The sequence below is a fragment of the Engystomops pustulosus genome, chromosome 3 (genome assembly GCF_040894005.1).
Source record: "Engystomops pustulosus chromosome 3, aEngPut4.maternal, whole genome shotgun sequence".
Taxonomy (NCBI): Eukaryota; Metazoa; Chordata; class Amphibia; order Anura; family Leptodactylidae; genus Engystomops; species Engystomops pustulosus.
The window spans coordinates 150,733,185-150,747,267 of NC_092413.1; the positions used below are offsets into that span (position 1 = coordinate 150,733,185).

The 14,083-nt window shown below is 39.4% G+C and overlaps 1 protein-coding gene across 1 annotated transcript in view; it reads left to right on the top strand.

Moving 5' to 3' along the window:
* CLDN16 (claudin 16) overlaps positions 1–13,651 on the top strand; it is a 31,494-nt gene extending 17,843 nt beyond the window's left edge. Inside the window, exons 4-5 of the mRNA XM_072139565.1 lie at positions 10,709–10,900; positions 12,983–13,651. Of these exons, the coding sequence (XP_071995666.1) occupies positions 10,709–10,900; positions 12,983–13,116 (326 nt within the window). The 3' untranslated portion in view covers positions 13,117–13,651. The remainder of the gene's footprint in view (positions 1–10,708; positions 10,901–12,982) is intronic.
* The last annotated feature ends 432 nt before the right edge of the window (positions 13,652–14,083 follow it).

Sequence of the window (14,083 nt, forward strand, 5' to 3'; positions counted from 1 at the left end):
ACAGCAGCGCACACCATAATAAATGGAAAAGAAATATCCCCTTTAGCCAATTCAGGAGGATACGGAAGAACTGTACAGATACCAACACTTTTAAAAAACAGAGCTCAATTCTAAAAAAGAGATTTAAAGAAAAGGGATTTCCAAAACCATTAGTTGAAGCAGCCTATGACAGAGCGCATAACCTTACACAGGCTGAATGCCTACAACCGTCAAATTCAAATCTGAAATCCAATCAGAAACCTCCCCCCAATAATTGTCCAATGTTCATCACCACTTACAATAATAACCATCCAACTCTCGTAAATATCCTTAGAAAACATTGGCCTATACTTCAGAATGATCCTTTCCTCAATAAGGATCTACCCAAACAACCGAAAATCATTTACAGACGATCACAGACACTAAAAGGCATATTAGCCCCTACGAAACTACGGGTAAAGAAAAACACGGCAATAACAACATCACTCTTTCCACAAACAACGGGAAGTTTTAGATGTGGCCAGGCGAACTGTAAATGCTGCATGAGTATCCAACACCGAAAAAACTCCTTCACTAGCAATCAAACCGGAGAAACCTTCAAAATTCATCAATTTCTCAACTGTTCATCTATCTATGTCATCTATCTGATGGAATGCACATGCGGCCTACAGTATGTAGGTCGTACCTGCCTTACTTTACGCACCAGAATGAATGGGCACAGAAGCAAAATAACAAATGGATATACCAAACACAGTGTCTCTAAACACGCTCTAGTCTGTCACGATAAGAATATGTCAGCTTTTACACTTACACCCGTTGAATCCATACCCAAAGACGGCGGTGACCGTTTCCAAAAATTGCGTAAACGCGAAATGTATTGGATTTTTAAATTGAACAGTCTCCACCCAGCAGGGCTCAACGAAAAGTTTGAAGATAATTTCTAACATACCACCACCAAATCCCCCTCTTTCTCTCCCCCACCGCGTACTGATAACCAATGGTTTGTCAAATTAACCTCAAAAGCCAACAATGAATTTTTAATCAATTAATCCATTATGTGTATATGTGTGTGTATGTATGTATGCATATGCATATGTGATTATATTATATTATATGCGTGTGTGTATGTTTCTCATATATACCGTATATGCCGGCGTATAAGACGACCTGGTGTATAAGACGACCCCCCTACTTTCCTGTTTAAAATATAGAGTTTAAGATATATTCGCCGTATAAGACTACCCCTTTTCCAACGCATACAGTAGTATACAGCACAGCCCCCAGTAGTATACAGCACAGCCCCCAGTAGTATACAGCACAGCCCCCAGTAGTATACAGCACAGCCCCCAGTAGTATACAGCACTGCCCCCAGTAGTATACAGCACAGCCCCCAGTAGTATACAGCACAGCCCCCAGTAGTATACAGCCCAGCATTTAAAAAAAAATAATCATATACTCACCCCGATGCTCCCCCGATGTCCGCGCCGTCTTCTTTCTTCTGCCGGGCGCCGCCATTGATCTTCCCCGGCAGGCGCCTAGTATGACGCGCCGCTGCTGACGTCATACTAGGCGCCGACCCGGGGAAAAACATGGCGGCGCCTAGCAGAAGAAAGAAGACGGCGCGGTGAGTATGTCCCATGCGCATCTTTTTGAGGCTGCCGGCAGCTTTGCCGGCAGCCATCGCTGTGAAAACACCCGCGATCGGTGCTAGCACCGATCGCGGGTGTTACCGGTAAGCCTTTGCTGCAATATGCAGCAAAGACTTACCGGCTATGTAGAGGGCTCAGCCCGTGAGCCCTCTCCATGCAGCGCGATCCGACCGCGATCGTCTTATACGCCGTCATTACCGGCGTATAAGACGATTACCGGCGTATAAGACGACCCCAGAGAAGACAGAAGATTTTTCTGTCTTCAAAAGTCGTCTTATACGCCGGTATATACGGTATGTATATATAGATATATCCACAACCTATTTGTGATCGGTCATCAAATTATGTATCTATTATGATTCACTGACTTATGAATTCATTCATTCAATTGAAATGTTTTATCATTTTTAATTTTTATTTACTCATGTTTATATACTATATCTTAGATCTATGAGTCCTTAAACATATCCAATCTAGTATCTATTGGCCACCGCCGATTGTTATATAATATATATTATATATTTTATATTTCACTATATGGGCTCTTATCACTTATAATCCATGTATTCGTTTAAATTATTATTAACATTGAGCATATCCAATTCAATATGCCCCCCCCCCCTTCTTTCAACAAATTATATACTTCCATTTTCAGCATTCCATTCAAATTCTTTGATTAACCCCTAGGGGACTCAGCCTATTTTGGCCTAAAGGACGCGGCCCCATTTTTCAAATCTGGCCTGTGTCACTATAAGTGGTTATAGCGTGGGAACGCTATGAGATATCCAGGGGATTTTGAGATTGTTTTCTCGTGACACATTGTACTTCAAACTAGTTTAAAAATTTGGATGAAATCTTTTGCGTTTAGTTATGAAAAAAAACAAAATTTGGCAAAAATTTTGAAAAATTCTTTATTTTCAACGTTCTAAATTCTCTACTTTTGATGCAGATAGTCAAAGCACCCAAATAAATTCATAACTTACATTTCCCAAATGTCTGCTTTATGTTGGCATGGTTTTTTAAGATTCCACATATTTTACTAGAATGTTATGAGGCTCAGAATTTGGGTGCCATTTTTCACATTTTTTGTAAAATCGCCAAAACCCGTACTTAGATGGACCTGCTCAACTTCTAATTGACACTGAGAGGCCTAAATAATAGCTAGATTCATAAATTACCCCATTGTGGAAACTATACCCCTCAACGTATGAAAAACTACTTTTAAGAAGTTTGTTAACCCTTTACGTGTTTTATAGGGGTTAAAACAAAACGGAGGTGGAGTCTGCAAATTGTAATATTTTTTCACAATACACTCATTTTGGGTGGAAAATTAAACATTTAAAATGGATTAAATGAAAAAAGGCTCCACAAAGTTTGATACCCAATTTCTCCCGAGTACACGGATACCCCATATGTGCTGGTAACCTGCTGTATGGGCGCACGGCCGGGCATAGAAGGGAAGGAGGCGCCATCCAGATCAGATTTGCTATGTCACATTGTACAGGCTATAATTTTTTTCTTTTTTTTAATGGGGACCTATAGGGGCTTATTTCTTTTGCCACATGAGATGCACTTTTCTAATACATAATTTTGGAGCCTCTATAGCTAATTGGTGAGATTTAATTAACTCTTTGGTGGTGGAGGAAATGAAAATCATCAATTTTTAGGAAAATTTTTATGTGTTTTTTTTTTTGGCCGTTAACCATACCATGAAAATAGTATATTATTTTTATTCTATGGGTCGCCACGATTATGAAAATAATTCATTTATATATTTTTAATTTTTTACCATTTTTACTGAATAAAAAGTAATTTGGCAAAATTGTTGTTAATTTTAGCATCACCGTCTTTCATATGTATAACTTTTTTATTTTTCACCTCACAAATCTGTTTAAGGGCTTATTTTATGCGAGAAAGATTGCTCTTTTTAGTGGTCTTATTTTAGATTGCGTAACTTTTTTAAATCACTTTTTTTAGAGCATTTTTAAAGGGCATTAATAAAAAATCATCTTTTTCAGAGAGAGTTTTTTTAGGTTGTTTTTTACGGGGTTCACTTTGCGGATCTAATAACGATTCTGTTTTATTATACAGATTGTTACGGACGCAGGGATACCAAATATGTGGGGGTTTTGTGTATTTTATTCAATTGTACTAATTTGGAGAAAATCTTATTCATTTTAGCATCACCATCTTTTTATATGCATAACTTTTTTATTTTTTGGCTGACAAATCTTGTTAGGGGCTTATTTTTTGCGAGAACAGTTGTTCTTTTTAGTGGGCTTATTTTAGAGTGCATAAAATTTTTTAAATCACTTTTTAGAGCATTTTTTATAGGGTATTAATTAAAAATTATCTTTTTTCGGAACGTTTTTTGCGTTTTTTTCCTCCGGCGTTTACCGTGCGGGTCCAGTAACAAATCTGTTTTATTATGCAGATTGTTACGGACGCGGCAATACCAAATATGCGGGTTTTTTTTGTGTTTTTATGTTTTTTATACTTTATTAAGTTTTTTTATGGGAAAGTGACATTTTAGGGGCTTATATTTTATGTATTTATTTTTTATTTATTATAATGTGTAGTGTTCAGTGTTTTTGCATTTTTTTACTTATACATACTTGACCTTAAACCAGTGATGCTCTGATCACTGGTTTAAGTTCAATACACTGCTCTACAATACCATTTTATTGTAGAGCAGTGTAAACTGTCTGAGCAAGCTTGCGCATGCTCAGACAGTTTGCAGTCAGACCCGGAAGGGATCTGGCTGCCATGGAGACCGGGCAGCTCCGGGGCACATGCCAGTCCTTGGAGCTGCCCGGAAGAGGATCGGATCCCCCGGTAAGCGGCACGGGGGATCCGATCCACAGCAGGAACACCCTTACACGCCGCGGTCATGCTTGACCGCGGCGTGTAAGGGGTTAACACCCGCGATCGGAGCCGGCTCCGATCGCGGGTGTTAGCGCAGGCTGTCAGCTGTACTAGACAGCTGACAGCCGCTGCTTCTGGTACCGGCTCCGTTCGTGAGCCGGTCCCAGAAGCTGGACGTTATACTACGTCCCGGTGCGCTAAGTATCTAGCCCCGGGGACGTAGTATAACGTCGTGGTGCGCCTAGGGGTTAACACACCTCCCAAACATTCTAAACCTCATAACCTTCTTTTTTGTACCGGCACCCGATTCACTAACATAGCAGTGAATCGCCCCGTGCACTTAGATTCTATATGACGCCGCTATGTGGGACGCCATTTTCTTGGCTCCCCACAGGCTAGTGCGCATGCGCACAGCGCACATTCACCCGCCAATGCATGTGAGCGCCCGCGCGCACACGCACTGGAGCGATCCTCACGCTTCTCCAGGGCTCGGTAAGTCACATCCCCTTACCCCATCCAGTTCAAACAGGGACCCCTCATTATAAGAATAGGTTCATCTGTTAGTTATTTATTCAACTACCTACCTTTGGCCATGTATTTTTGATCATTTATTTATTTATTTATATAATTATTTTTGGTCATATACTTATAAAATTATCTATTTATTTATTTATTTATTCAATTATCTATATATCAATCCCATATCTCTTATTTCACTGATCTTACCTGATTCTTAAGTGCCACTTTATTTATTATTTACTATTTATTATGGATTTATTATGTTCTATATGTCATATATATCTTCTTGCTTTTTATTATACATTTCTCAATTACTAACCAATACTGAATGAAATAATTGATTATTACAGTCCCCCAATCTATGTATTTTTCCTATATCATTTTGTTACCCTATTTATTAGTATGGACTTACGTTTTTATATATTTTATATATTTTTTTATATATTTCTCATTTATCAATGATGCCCTATTGAGATCAGGTCACAGATTCCGTGTGACCTGGATTTTAACTTTTTATTTATTAGTTCTTTTATGCAATTACTTTCATATCATATCATGATCCATACCATATATTTTTAAACTGATTTATTCTCACCTATATTACCCCCTGCTATTCCTTCACCGATTACATCAACCAGTAGCCCCTTGTACCAATTCTTATTTTTTGTATGTATACTTTTGTTCTTCGTCAACTAACAGATCACTAATCCACTTGAAAAAGGGGACCACAGATCCCCGAAACGCGTTGTGTGTCTTCCGTGTACCTTTTATGATTTAAATAAAAAGAAAACCTATTGGAACCATCACCCGGTCTTGTTGTGCACCACCCGCTCTTGACTTCCCTGCACCTATTCTCTGACTCCAGCCGAACTAGCAACTCGTGCCTGGAAAACAATAAGACGCCGGCTGCACCTCGACCTAAAAAAACCCTTTTATGCCAACAAGAGAGTTGTGCCTTACTTTGAAGCACAACTCTACCAGGTAAGTGACTGTCCAACCACGTCATATACCCTGAATCAAAACGATATCACCCTATGAGCGCTGTTGTGTTCCCTATCTGCTATCCTTTCAGCTACTGGATTATGGTGCAAACAGTTAACAGAGAGAGACCAGTTTTCACACCAGTACACAGAAAAGTGTCCAGAAACAAAACAAACCTGGGACAAGGAAAGGGGGGTCACACGAGGAGATATATAATACTGAGGGCCACCAACAGATACAGACTTACAAGTGGAGTCAGACTGAACCAAGTAAAACCAAGATAGTGGAAAAGGTACAGATTTAAAAAACGATAGAATGGTCAATTAAACATGGCTGAAGTTGTATGCACAGAATAGCAAAGATTGCAATAGCACAAGCAAAGACAAGGAAAAGGACTGCAATAACCAGGGAGTAATGGACGCTGCCCCCAGCACTGACTGATTCAGCCATCCATCACTCAAGCCGCAGTTGCTCACAAAACTAGCTCAAACTAACACTCAGATCTCTAGGTCTTGATTGGGAGCTATCAAACACAGGCAGCCAGAAGTGTAACTTGGTGAGATTTGGCCCCATAGCAGATTTCTGCATGGGGCCCCCTTCCCAATTAAATTTTTTTTTTACATATTTGTAAAATCACACAAAGTTCTACACTCCTACACACATTAATACAATCTTATACACAGGGGCATATTTGCAAATAGGTACCGGTGCACAGTGCCTAGGGTGGCCCATAGGGGGGCTGAGCGAGAAATTTTTATTTAAAAAAAATATGGGATGCAGTGATACCTAGCATGTTTTTGATTTTTTCCTATTTATTTTGTTTTATATCAGTTCTAGGGAAAGGTGGGTAATTAGAATTTTTAGGGTTTTTTAAAATTTTTAAACTTTTTTAAAATATTTTTTACTATTTTTTTTTTAAAGCACGATGCTGTCATGGCAACTATTCACCAGTCCCCTAGGATGTTACGGGGAGCGGCAATTTCAAATCTCCGCCAGCAGAGATTATAGAGTTAACAGTGGGTATTAACAGTGGGTGTTTTCTGCAATACTGTATATAGCAAACCCCACATCTGTATGACGAGCCCTCTTTATACAGTGTGAGCACAGCACTGAGCGCTCAGAGGAGCGCTATTGCATTGCTCTCCACTGTCAGGAGGAGAAAAGGTGCTAGGAGGCATGTGTTATGTTAATCTTCTCTAACAGTGTGCAATCTGCAGCAGCTACTGTGCACATTCACAGTGTGATCTCCCTATGCTGATCTGTCGCAGGTGTTCTACAGAAGTAGCCACCAGGCAACAAGCATGTTATATAGCTGTAGACTCTAAGCAGCCAGCATGTGCTAAAAACATGCTTATAGCCTAAGGGGCTACTGCTATAGAACATGCATATTGCCCAGGTGGCTATTGCAATAAAACTTACAGGTTGCCCAGGTGGTTACTGCTTTTTAGAACATGCAGGCTGTCTAGCTGGCTACTGCAACTCAGAAACTGTGGGATCTAGAAAGATAATTGAAAATGCCATTTGAATGCTCATCACCACATGTATGGGGCGTTGAAAGGTTCTCTATATGGTACATATACATTTATTGTGAAATAAATAATGAAAACCTGAAAAATTCAAGTCAGTTTACTTTCGTGATAAATCATATACATTATGTTATCATGTCATGTACAAAATAATATCAATAGATAAATAGGTAAATATTCAATAACCTCTGCATGAAGGATGTAAGATGACTTTAAATTAACTATAACTCATTGGTTTCACCCAAATCTTGCAGTGAGAACTGTAGTTATGCAGAAGTGTTTTCCTCTTCTGCCATTTCTCGGGAAATGACTGCCTAAGCTCAGGACATGCTTACATGAAGTATTGCTAAAACTACTTGGCTGATTTATTGTAAGGGAAGTAAATAGGGATGAGCCAATGTAAACAATGAAAACCAAACAGGAAATAAGCATAACTAGTCAAATAGTATAATACAGACACAATCTGGTATAATTAACCTGTAGTAGTAGTTAATGGTATTCTATATATGCCAGGCCTGGTTGGGATAAGAGTCAAAAAAGAAATCTTAATATAATAATAACTGTAAGTTTTTAAAGGGTTAAAGCACAATAAACCATAAAAAATAAAACTCATTAACATATGGTAACGAACCTGTCCAGAAACAGCGCAGCCACAAGCACTCTTGGTGCTAGCTATCAGACTGGCTAAGTGGTAACAAACTAACCCTGCAACATTCCTGTGGACTAAAGCACCCTGACAAGGGTGAACCCGCTATTAGGAATCTAACTAATGGACCCTCAGAGACCCTACAATGTGACAGGGAAGACTTACTTTATCTGGCAGCTGCTGGATGATGGAGCGGATAGGAGACCAGTTTTCACACCAGTACACAGAAAAGTGTCCTGCCAGAAACATAACAAACCTGGGACAGAGAAAAAGGGGTCACACCGAGAGACACATAAAACTGATGGGCAAACAACAGATACAGACAGACGTCGGACAAAACCGGGTCAAAACCAAGATGGCAGATACAGAATCATATAGCAATAGAATGGTCAATAAAGGTAGCAGAGGTCAAATACACAGAATAGCCATCAAATGATTAGAACTAGATAGCAAGAGAAAACTGAATAACCCTTTGAAGGGAGTGGACTGAATATAAAGGGCACAATGGACACAACCTGCAGTCCAGACTAGTTCAGCCGTCCATCACTCAAGCCACAGTTGCAGATCACATAGAAATGAGTCTGCTGTGCAGTGGTGAATCTTTCCTAACATGTATTCTTTTTTTCTAAAACTGTGCTGCTGGGCTGTCTGGGAAATTTCTGTTGTTTTTTCTCTTTCTCCATTGTTGATGAGCCATGATCCACCATCCTTTTCTCTGCAACCTCCCCTTTAGAAGGCACTATAGTGCTGGGAAATGTAGACAGTCTACTCCTCTAGAATATGCACAGGTGCTACATGGAAAAGTACAAATGCTTTTATGTATCATCTATGATGATGATTCAACCTATCTTTTAGTAACCAACAGGGACATTGTAATACACACAAAATGGCAGAAAAGAATATCACCCCAAAAATATATATGCTGTAGGTTTGGCTGTCCCCACAACAAACTTGACCAGCTTATTCCTGAGGATATAAGTCATCCAATGTGACATGCCAGTGGAGAATGTAATTTCCTTACTTTCTGTAAATTAGGGTAGCATGGTGGCTTAGTGGTTAGCATTACAGCCTTGCAGCACTGGGGACCTTGGTTCAAGTCCCAGGGTCAATATCTGTGAAAGAGTTTGTATGTTCTCTCTGTGTTTGCGTGGGTTTCCTCTGGGTCCTCCGGTTTCCTTCCACACTCCAAAACATACTGGTAGGTTGATTAGATTGTGAGCCCCATTGGGGTCAGGGACCTATTTGGCAAACTCTGTGCATCGCTGCATAATTTGTGTGCACTATATAAATAAAGTATTTATTATTAAATTATTGCCTAACATGTTTTTGATGCTCTCACCTGTCTTGTTACTGTCCTCTACTTGTTACTGTGGTCTTCTCTTCTCTGGTCAATTTCTGTACCACTACACCATAACTTTATTAGATACCCCATTCTCTAAAATTAAGTTCCAGATTTTTAAAGGGTACCTCTCAACAGGTATTTCTTACTTATTATTCCTCACTGTATGGCTGTAGTGTTCCTCACTGTATGGGGGTAGTGTTCCTCACTGTATGTATACTTTTTTACACTTTGGTGTATGGAGCTGTGGGTTGTGTCATTTTTTAAAACTTTGATGACGTTTTCATTGCTATAATTTTAAAAACTGTACAACCTTTTAATCACTTTTTATTGATTTTTTTATATTTTTCAAAATGGCAAAAATTGACATTTTCGATTTTGGGTGCTATTTTCCATTACAGGGTTAAACACAGTTAAAAAAACATTATTTGATATATTGTGCATTTTCAGACGTGGCAATAGTTAATGTGGCAAATTTATCAAGTGTCTGAAAGCGAGAATATTTCCACTTGCCCATGGCAACCAATCACAGTTCCCATGAGCACTGGTAAAATGAAAGCTGAGTTGTGATTGGTTGCCATGGGCAACTGGAAATATTCTCACTTTCAGACACTTGATAAATCTGCCCCAATGTGTTTATTATTTTTACTGTTTATTTATTTTTATATCAGTTTTAGGGAAAGGGGGTTGATTTGAATTTTTAGGTTTTTTATTATATATTACTTTAAACTTTTTTTCATTTTTATTTTTACTATTTTTCAGACTCCCTAGGGTACTTTAACCCTAGGTTGTCTGATCGATCCTATCATACACTACCATGCTACAGTATGGCAGTATATGGGGATTTCCCTCCTCATTTATTACAATGTGCTGATCACACATTGTAATGAAGGGGTTAAACCAAGGCAGACCCGAGTAGTGAAGATCCTCGGCAAGATGGCAGAGACCATTTTGGCAGCGGGTGTTGCTGGAGAGCCTTTGCAGCAATATACAGCAAACACTTACCGGCTATGGAGAGAGCTCAGCCCGTGAGCCCGCTCCATGCACCCGCACCCGGCATGTGACGTACTGTTGCACCCCCGGGTGCGGGTGCATGGAGAGGGATCATGGGCTGAGAGCTCTCCTTAACCAGTAAGTTTCAGATGCGGCAATTCATTTTCACAGTTCCTGGGAGTAATAGCAGGTTTCTGTTTTATTCTTACAGGTGTTCCAGGGATCATCGGTTCGGTGTGGTACGCCATTGATGTTTACGTGGAACGTTCAAGTTTGATTATAAACAATGTTTTCCTAGGAATCCAGTATAAGTTTGGCTGGTCTTGCTGGCTCGGAATGATTGGATCCCTAGGGTGCTTTTTATGTGGAGCTCTCCTTATTTCTTGTCATTACTTTTTTAAAGGTAAAAAACTTGAATGTTCTGATTTCAATTGAATGATAAAGGACATACATGACTAGTACTGACCCATAATCTCAGGTGACCAGCTGGTCAAAATTGAAAATTACAGGTAAATTATCATACCTTAAACTCCTTTTACTACATAGGAGGACTCTCCTAAATACTTTCTACATAAAGACATATAATTCAAGCTTGAATTTTAGATTAGATCAGCAAATTGAAGCTCCGGTCCTGTTAACTATTCCTTCTGTCAGGAGGGGTGATATATAATATAGTGAATATGATCTACAACTCGCATTATAAACAGCGCCCAATCATTATTCACACACATTTCAGACTTCAGAAAACAATTTATTTCCAGCTTTTAAACACTTATTTGCCAAAGTTCACCTTAGGAAAGTTATAAGAGTTTTAAAGAATGATTGTATGTTCTGTTTTTATAGCTATTGAAAGGGCAGGCACAAAAATATATGTATATTATTTTTCATTTATATATGAAGACATACATAATATAAAATAAAATATATTCATAATTTTACAGTTTATATTACATGTCATGAATAACTCAGGTTTTCAGGCAGTATAAGAACTCGAGCAGACACCAGTATTATACATTTCTAGGGTATGAATCCATTATACTGGATTCACTGAGCTTATATTGTAGGCTCATGTAGATGTCTTAAACAAGGCCATTGGTATATTCATTGCTTACGGTACTAAGCACAGTACTGGACATTTTGAAGCTGTGGTTCAAAAACTCTCAATCAGCCAGCGAGCTAAGTGCGTGTTCACACAGGCAAATGATAAGTAAAACGCAAAGTAAAATCTACAGATCCTCAGCCACGTTCCACAGACAGAGGATAACACCAGCACAGATGTTACATTAGCTCAAATCTCTTACTTCCCTTAACATAGCTTTAGAGTTACAGACAGTTGGGGAGATTTACCATGCCTTCTCCCTCAGTTTTCGGGCAGAGAAGGAATGCAGATCTCCCCAACCCTACATTTTCTGGGATTTTTCCGTCCACGTGCCACCTTAGGTGTTTCGAGGAGCAGAACTGGATGGACAGAAATATAGCAGAAATCTTTGCCAGTTCAGACCTGGTTCATACAGGTCTGACCTGGCAAGGATTGTGCCCAGATGTACTAAGAAGCTGGATCCTCTTAGTAGATCTGGGCAGTGGAGAACTGTGTGGGGAATTTAAAGACTGGTGTTTAAAACCCCAATGTTAATAAATTCCATCTAGAAAGTTTCAAAATACACCAGGTTAATGCTAAATAAATGATACATCTGGTTCATCTTGAGACTGACTGGTTGATACCACCTATTAGTTTTTTATGCAATTTGACTTGAATCGGCATAATGAAGTCAAGCCTCTTTCCTTGACTACTTGAAGTTCCTTCCTGTTTCTGGAAAGCCACACATGCTTTTTGAGGGAAGTGGACAAATTATACATTAAATAAATGCACCAAAATGCACCATATTGGGGCAGATTTACTTACCCGGCCCATTCGCAATCCAGCGGCGCGTTCTCTGAACAGGATTCGGGTCCGGACGGGATTTATGAAGGTAGTTCCTCCGCCGTCCACCAGGTGGCGCTGCTGCGACGAAAATCATCTGTACGTGCCGGAATACACCGAGCTGGACCAGGTGAAGGTAAGCGCTTCCCAAGCGACACATTTTCGGTTTTTAAATGCGGCGGTTTTTCCGAATACGTCAGGTTTTCGTTTGGCCACGCCCCCTGATTTCCGTCGAGTGCATGCCAGCGCCGATGCGCCACAATCCGATCGCATGCGCCACAATCCCGGGGCAATTCAGGTACAATCGGCGCAAATCGGAAATATTCGGGTAACACGTCGGGAAAACGCGAATCGGGCCCTTAATAAATGACCCCCATTGTGTTATATCAATTCACATTTTATAAGTTCTTCAGATCAAGGTTGACCATTGACTGCTAAAGATAAATTTAAAAATAAAAGTATAAACATCATAAATATAAATGTAAAAGTATAAAGATGAAAGCCACATTACTGTTTCATTGTCCAGTTATTTCTGAATTTCATTTGCTCATATATTTGTTTCAGAAGCAAGATATTCAAGGAATCATTCATATTCTTCTAGAAAAACCTATCTCCGTACAAGAAGTCAGATGAGCAAAGCTTATTCACCCCCTCAAACAGAAACTGCAAAGATGTATGCTGTGGGTACAAGAGTATAATTCAACACATCACTTCAAGCAGAATCCTTTATTCTTCAGTAGAGAGCAAGAAAGTAAAATACCTAAAAATTGTCTAGACTTCCTAGTTAATGTTGTCTAGTGACTATCCTATAGGTGAATGTTTGGGAATGGATTATATTATATGTAGTATAGATGAACTGTGATGTGATGGATGAAAATGTTGCCATTGTTATTAACATACTGAAAAGAACTCTAAATACTGTATGTACAAAGAAACCTATTGATGTTATAAAATAAAAATAGCTAAAAGCATATTGGAAGATTATGTTTAATGGGATTCAAAGGTTTTGAGGCATCATAGCAAATATATGGTACACCAGGTATCATCCTATTATGTACTTAAAGTTTCACAAACACTTAAACGTGCAGAGAATTGTGTAGTTAAAATATGAATTCTTTGCATTACATCAGGTCTGCAAAAAAATCAGTTTAATTGCACTAAAAAATATTTCTAAGGGCAGGAAACTCTAGAGAAATAATGCTGTAAAAAGGATTTATAATGTCATACTTGATTTTAAATAAAATGACAGTATTATTAACCAATGACTATTTTCTGCTAATTAAAGGGAACCTGTAATCAGGAAGGTCATTTTTACATGATGATGGGTTTCAATTAGAGATGAGCGAACACACTAGTCCGAGCTTGATGCTCGTTCGAGCATTAGGGTACTCGTAACTGCTCGTTGCTCGGACAAATACTTCGCCAGCTTGAGAAAATGGCATCTCCCGCCGTTTTGATTTTTGCCGGCCAGAAACAGAGCCAATCACCAGCCAGGAGACTCTGCACTCCACCCAGCATGACGTGGTACCCTTACACATCGATAGCAGTGGTTGGCTGGCCAGATCAGGTGAACCTGGAATAGACTAGCCCCTGCCAGCGCTGCTCGCGTCATTCTCTGTCTGGATGCCGTTAGGGAGAGAGCTGCTGCTGCTGCAGGGATAGCGT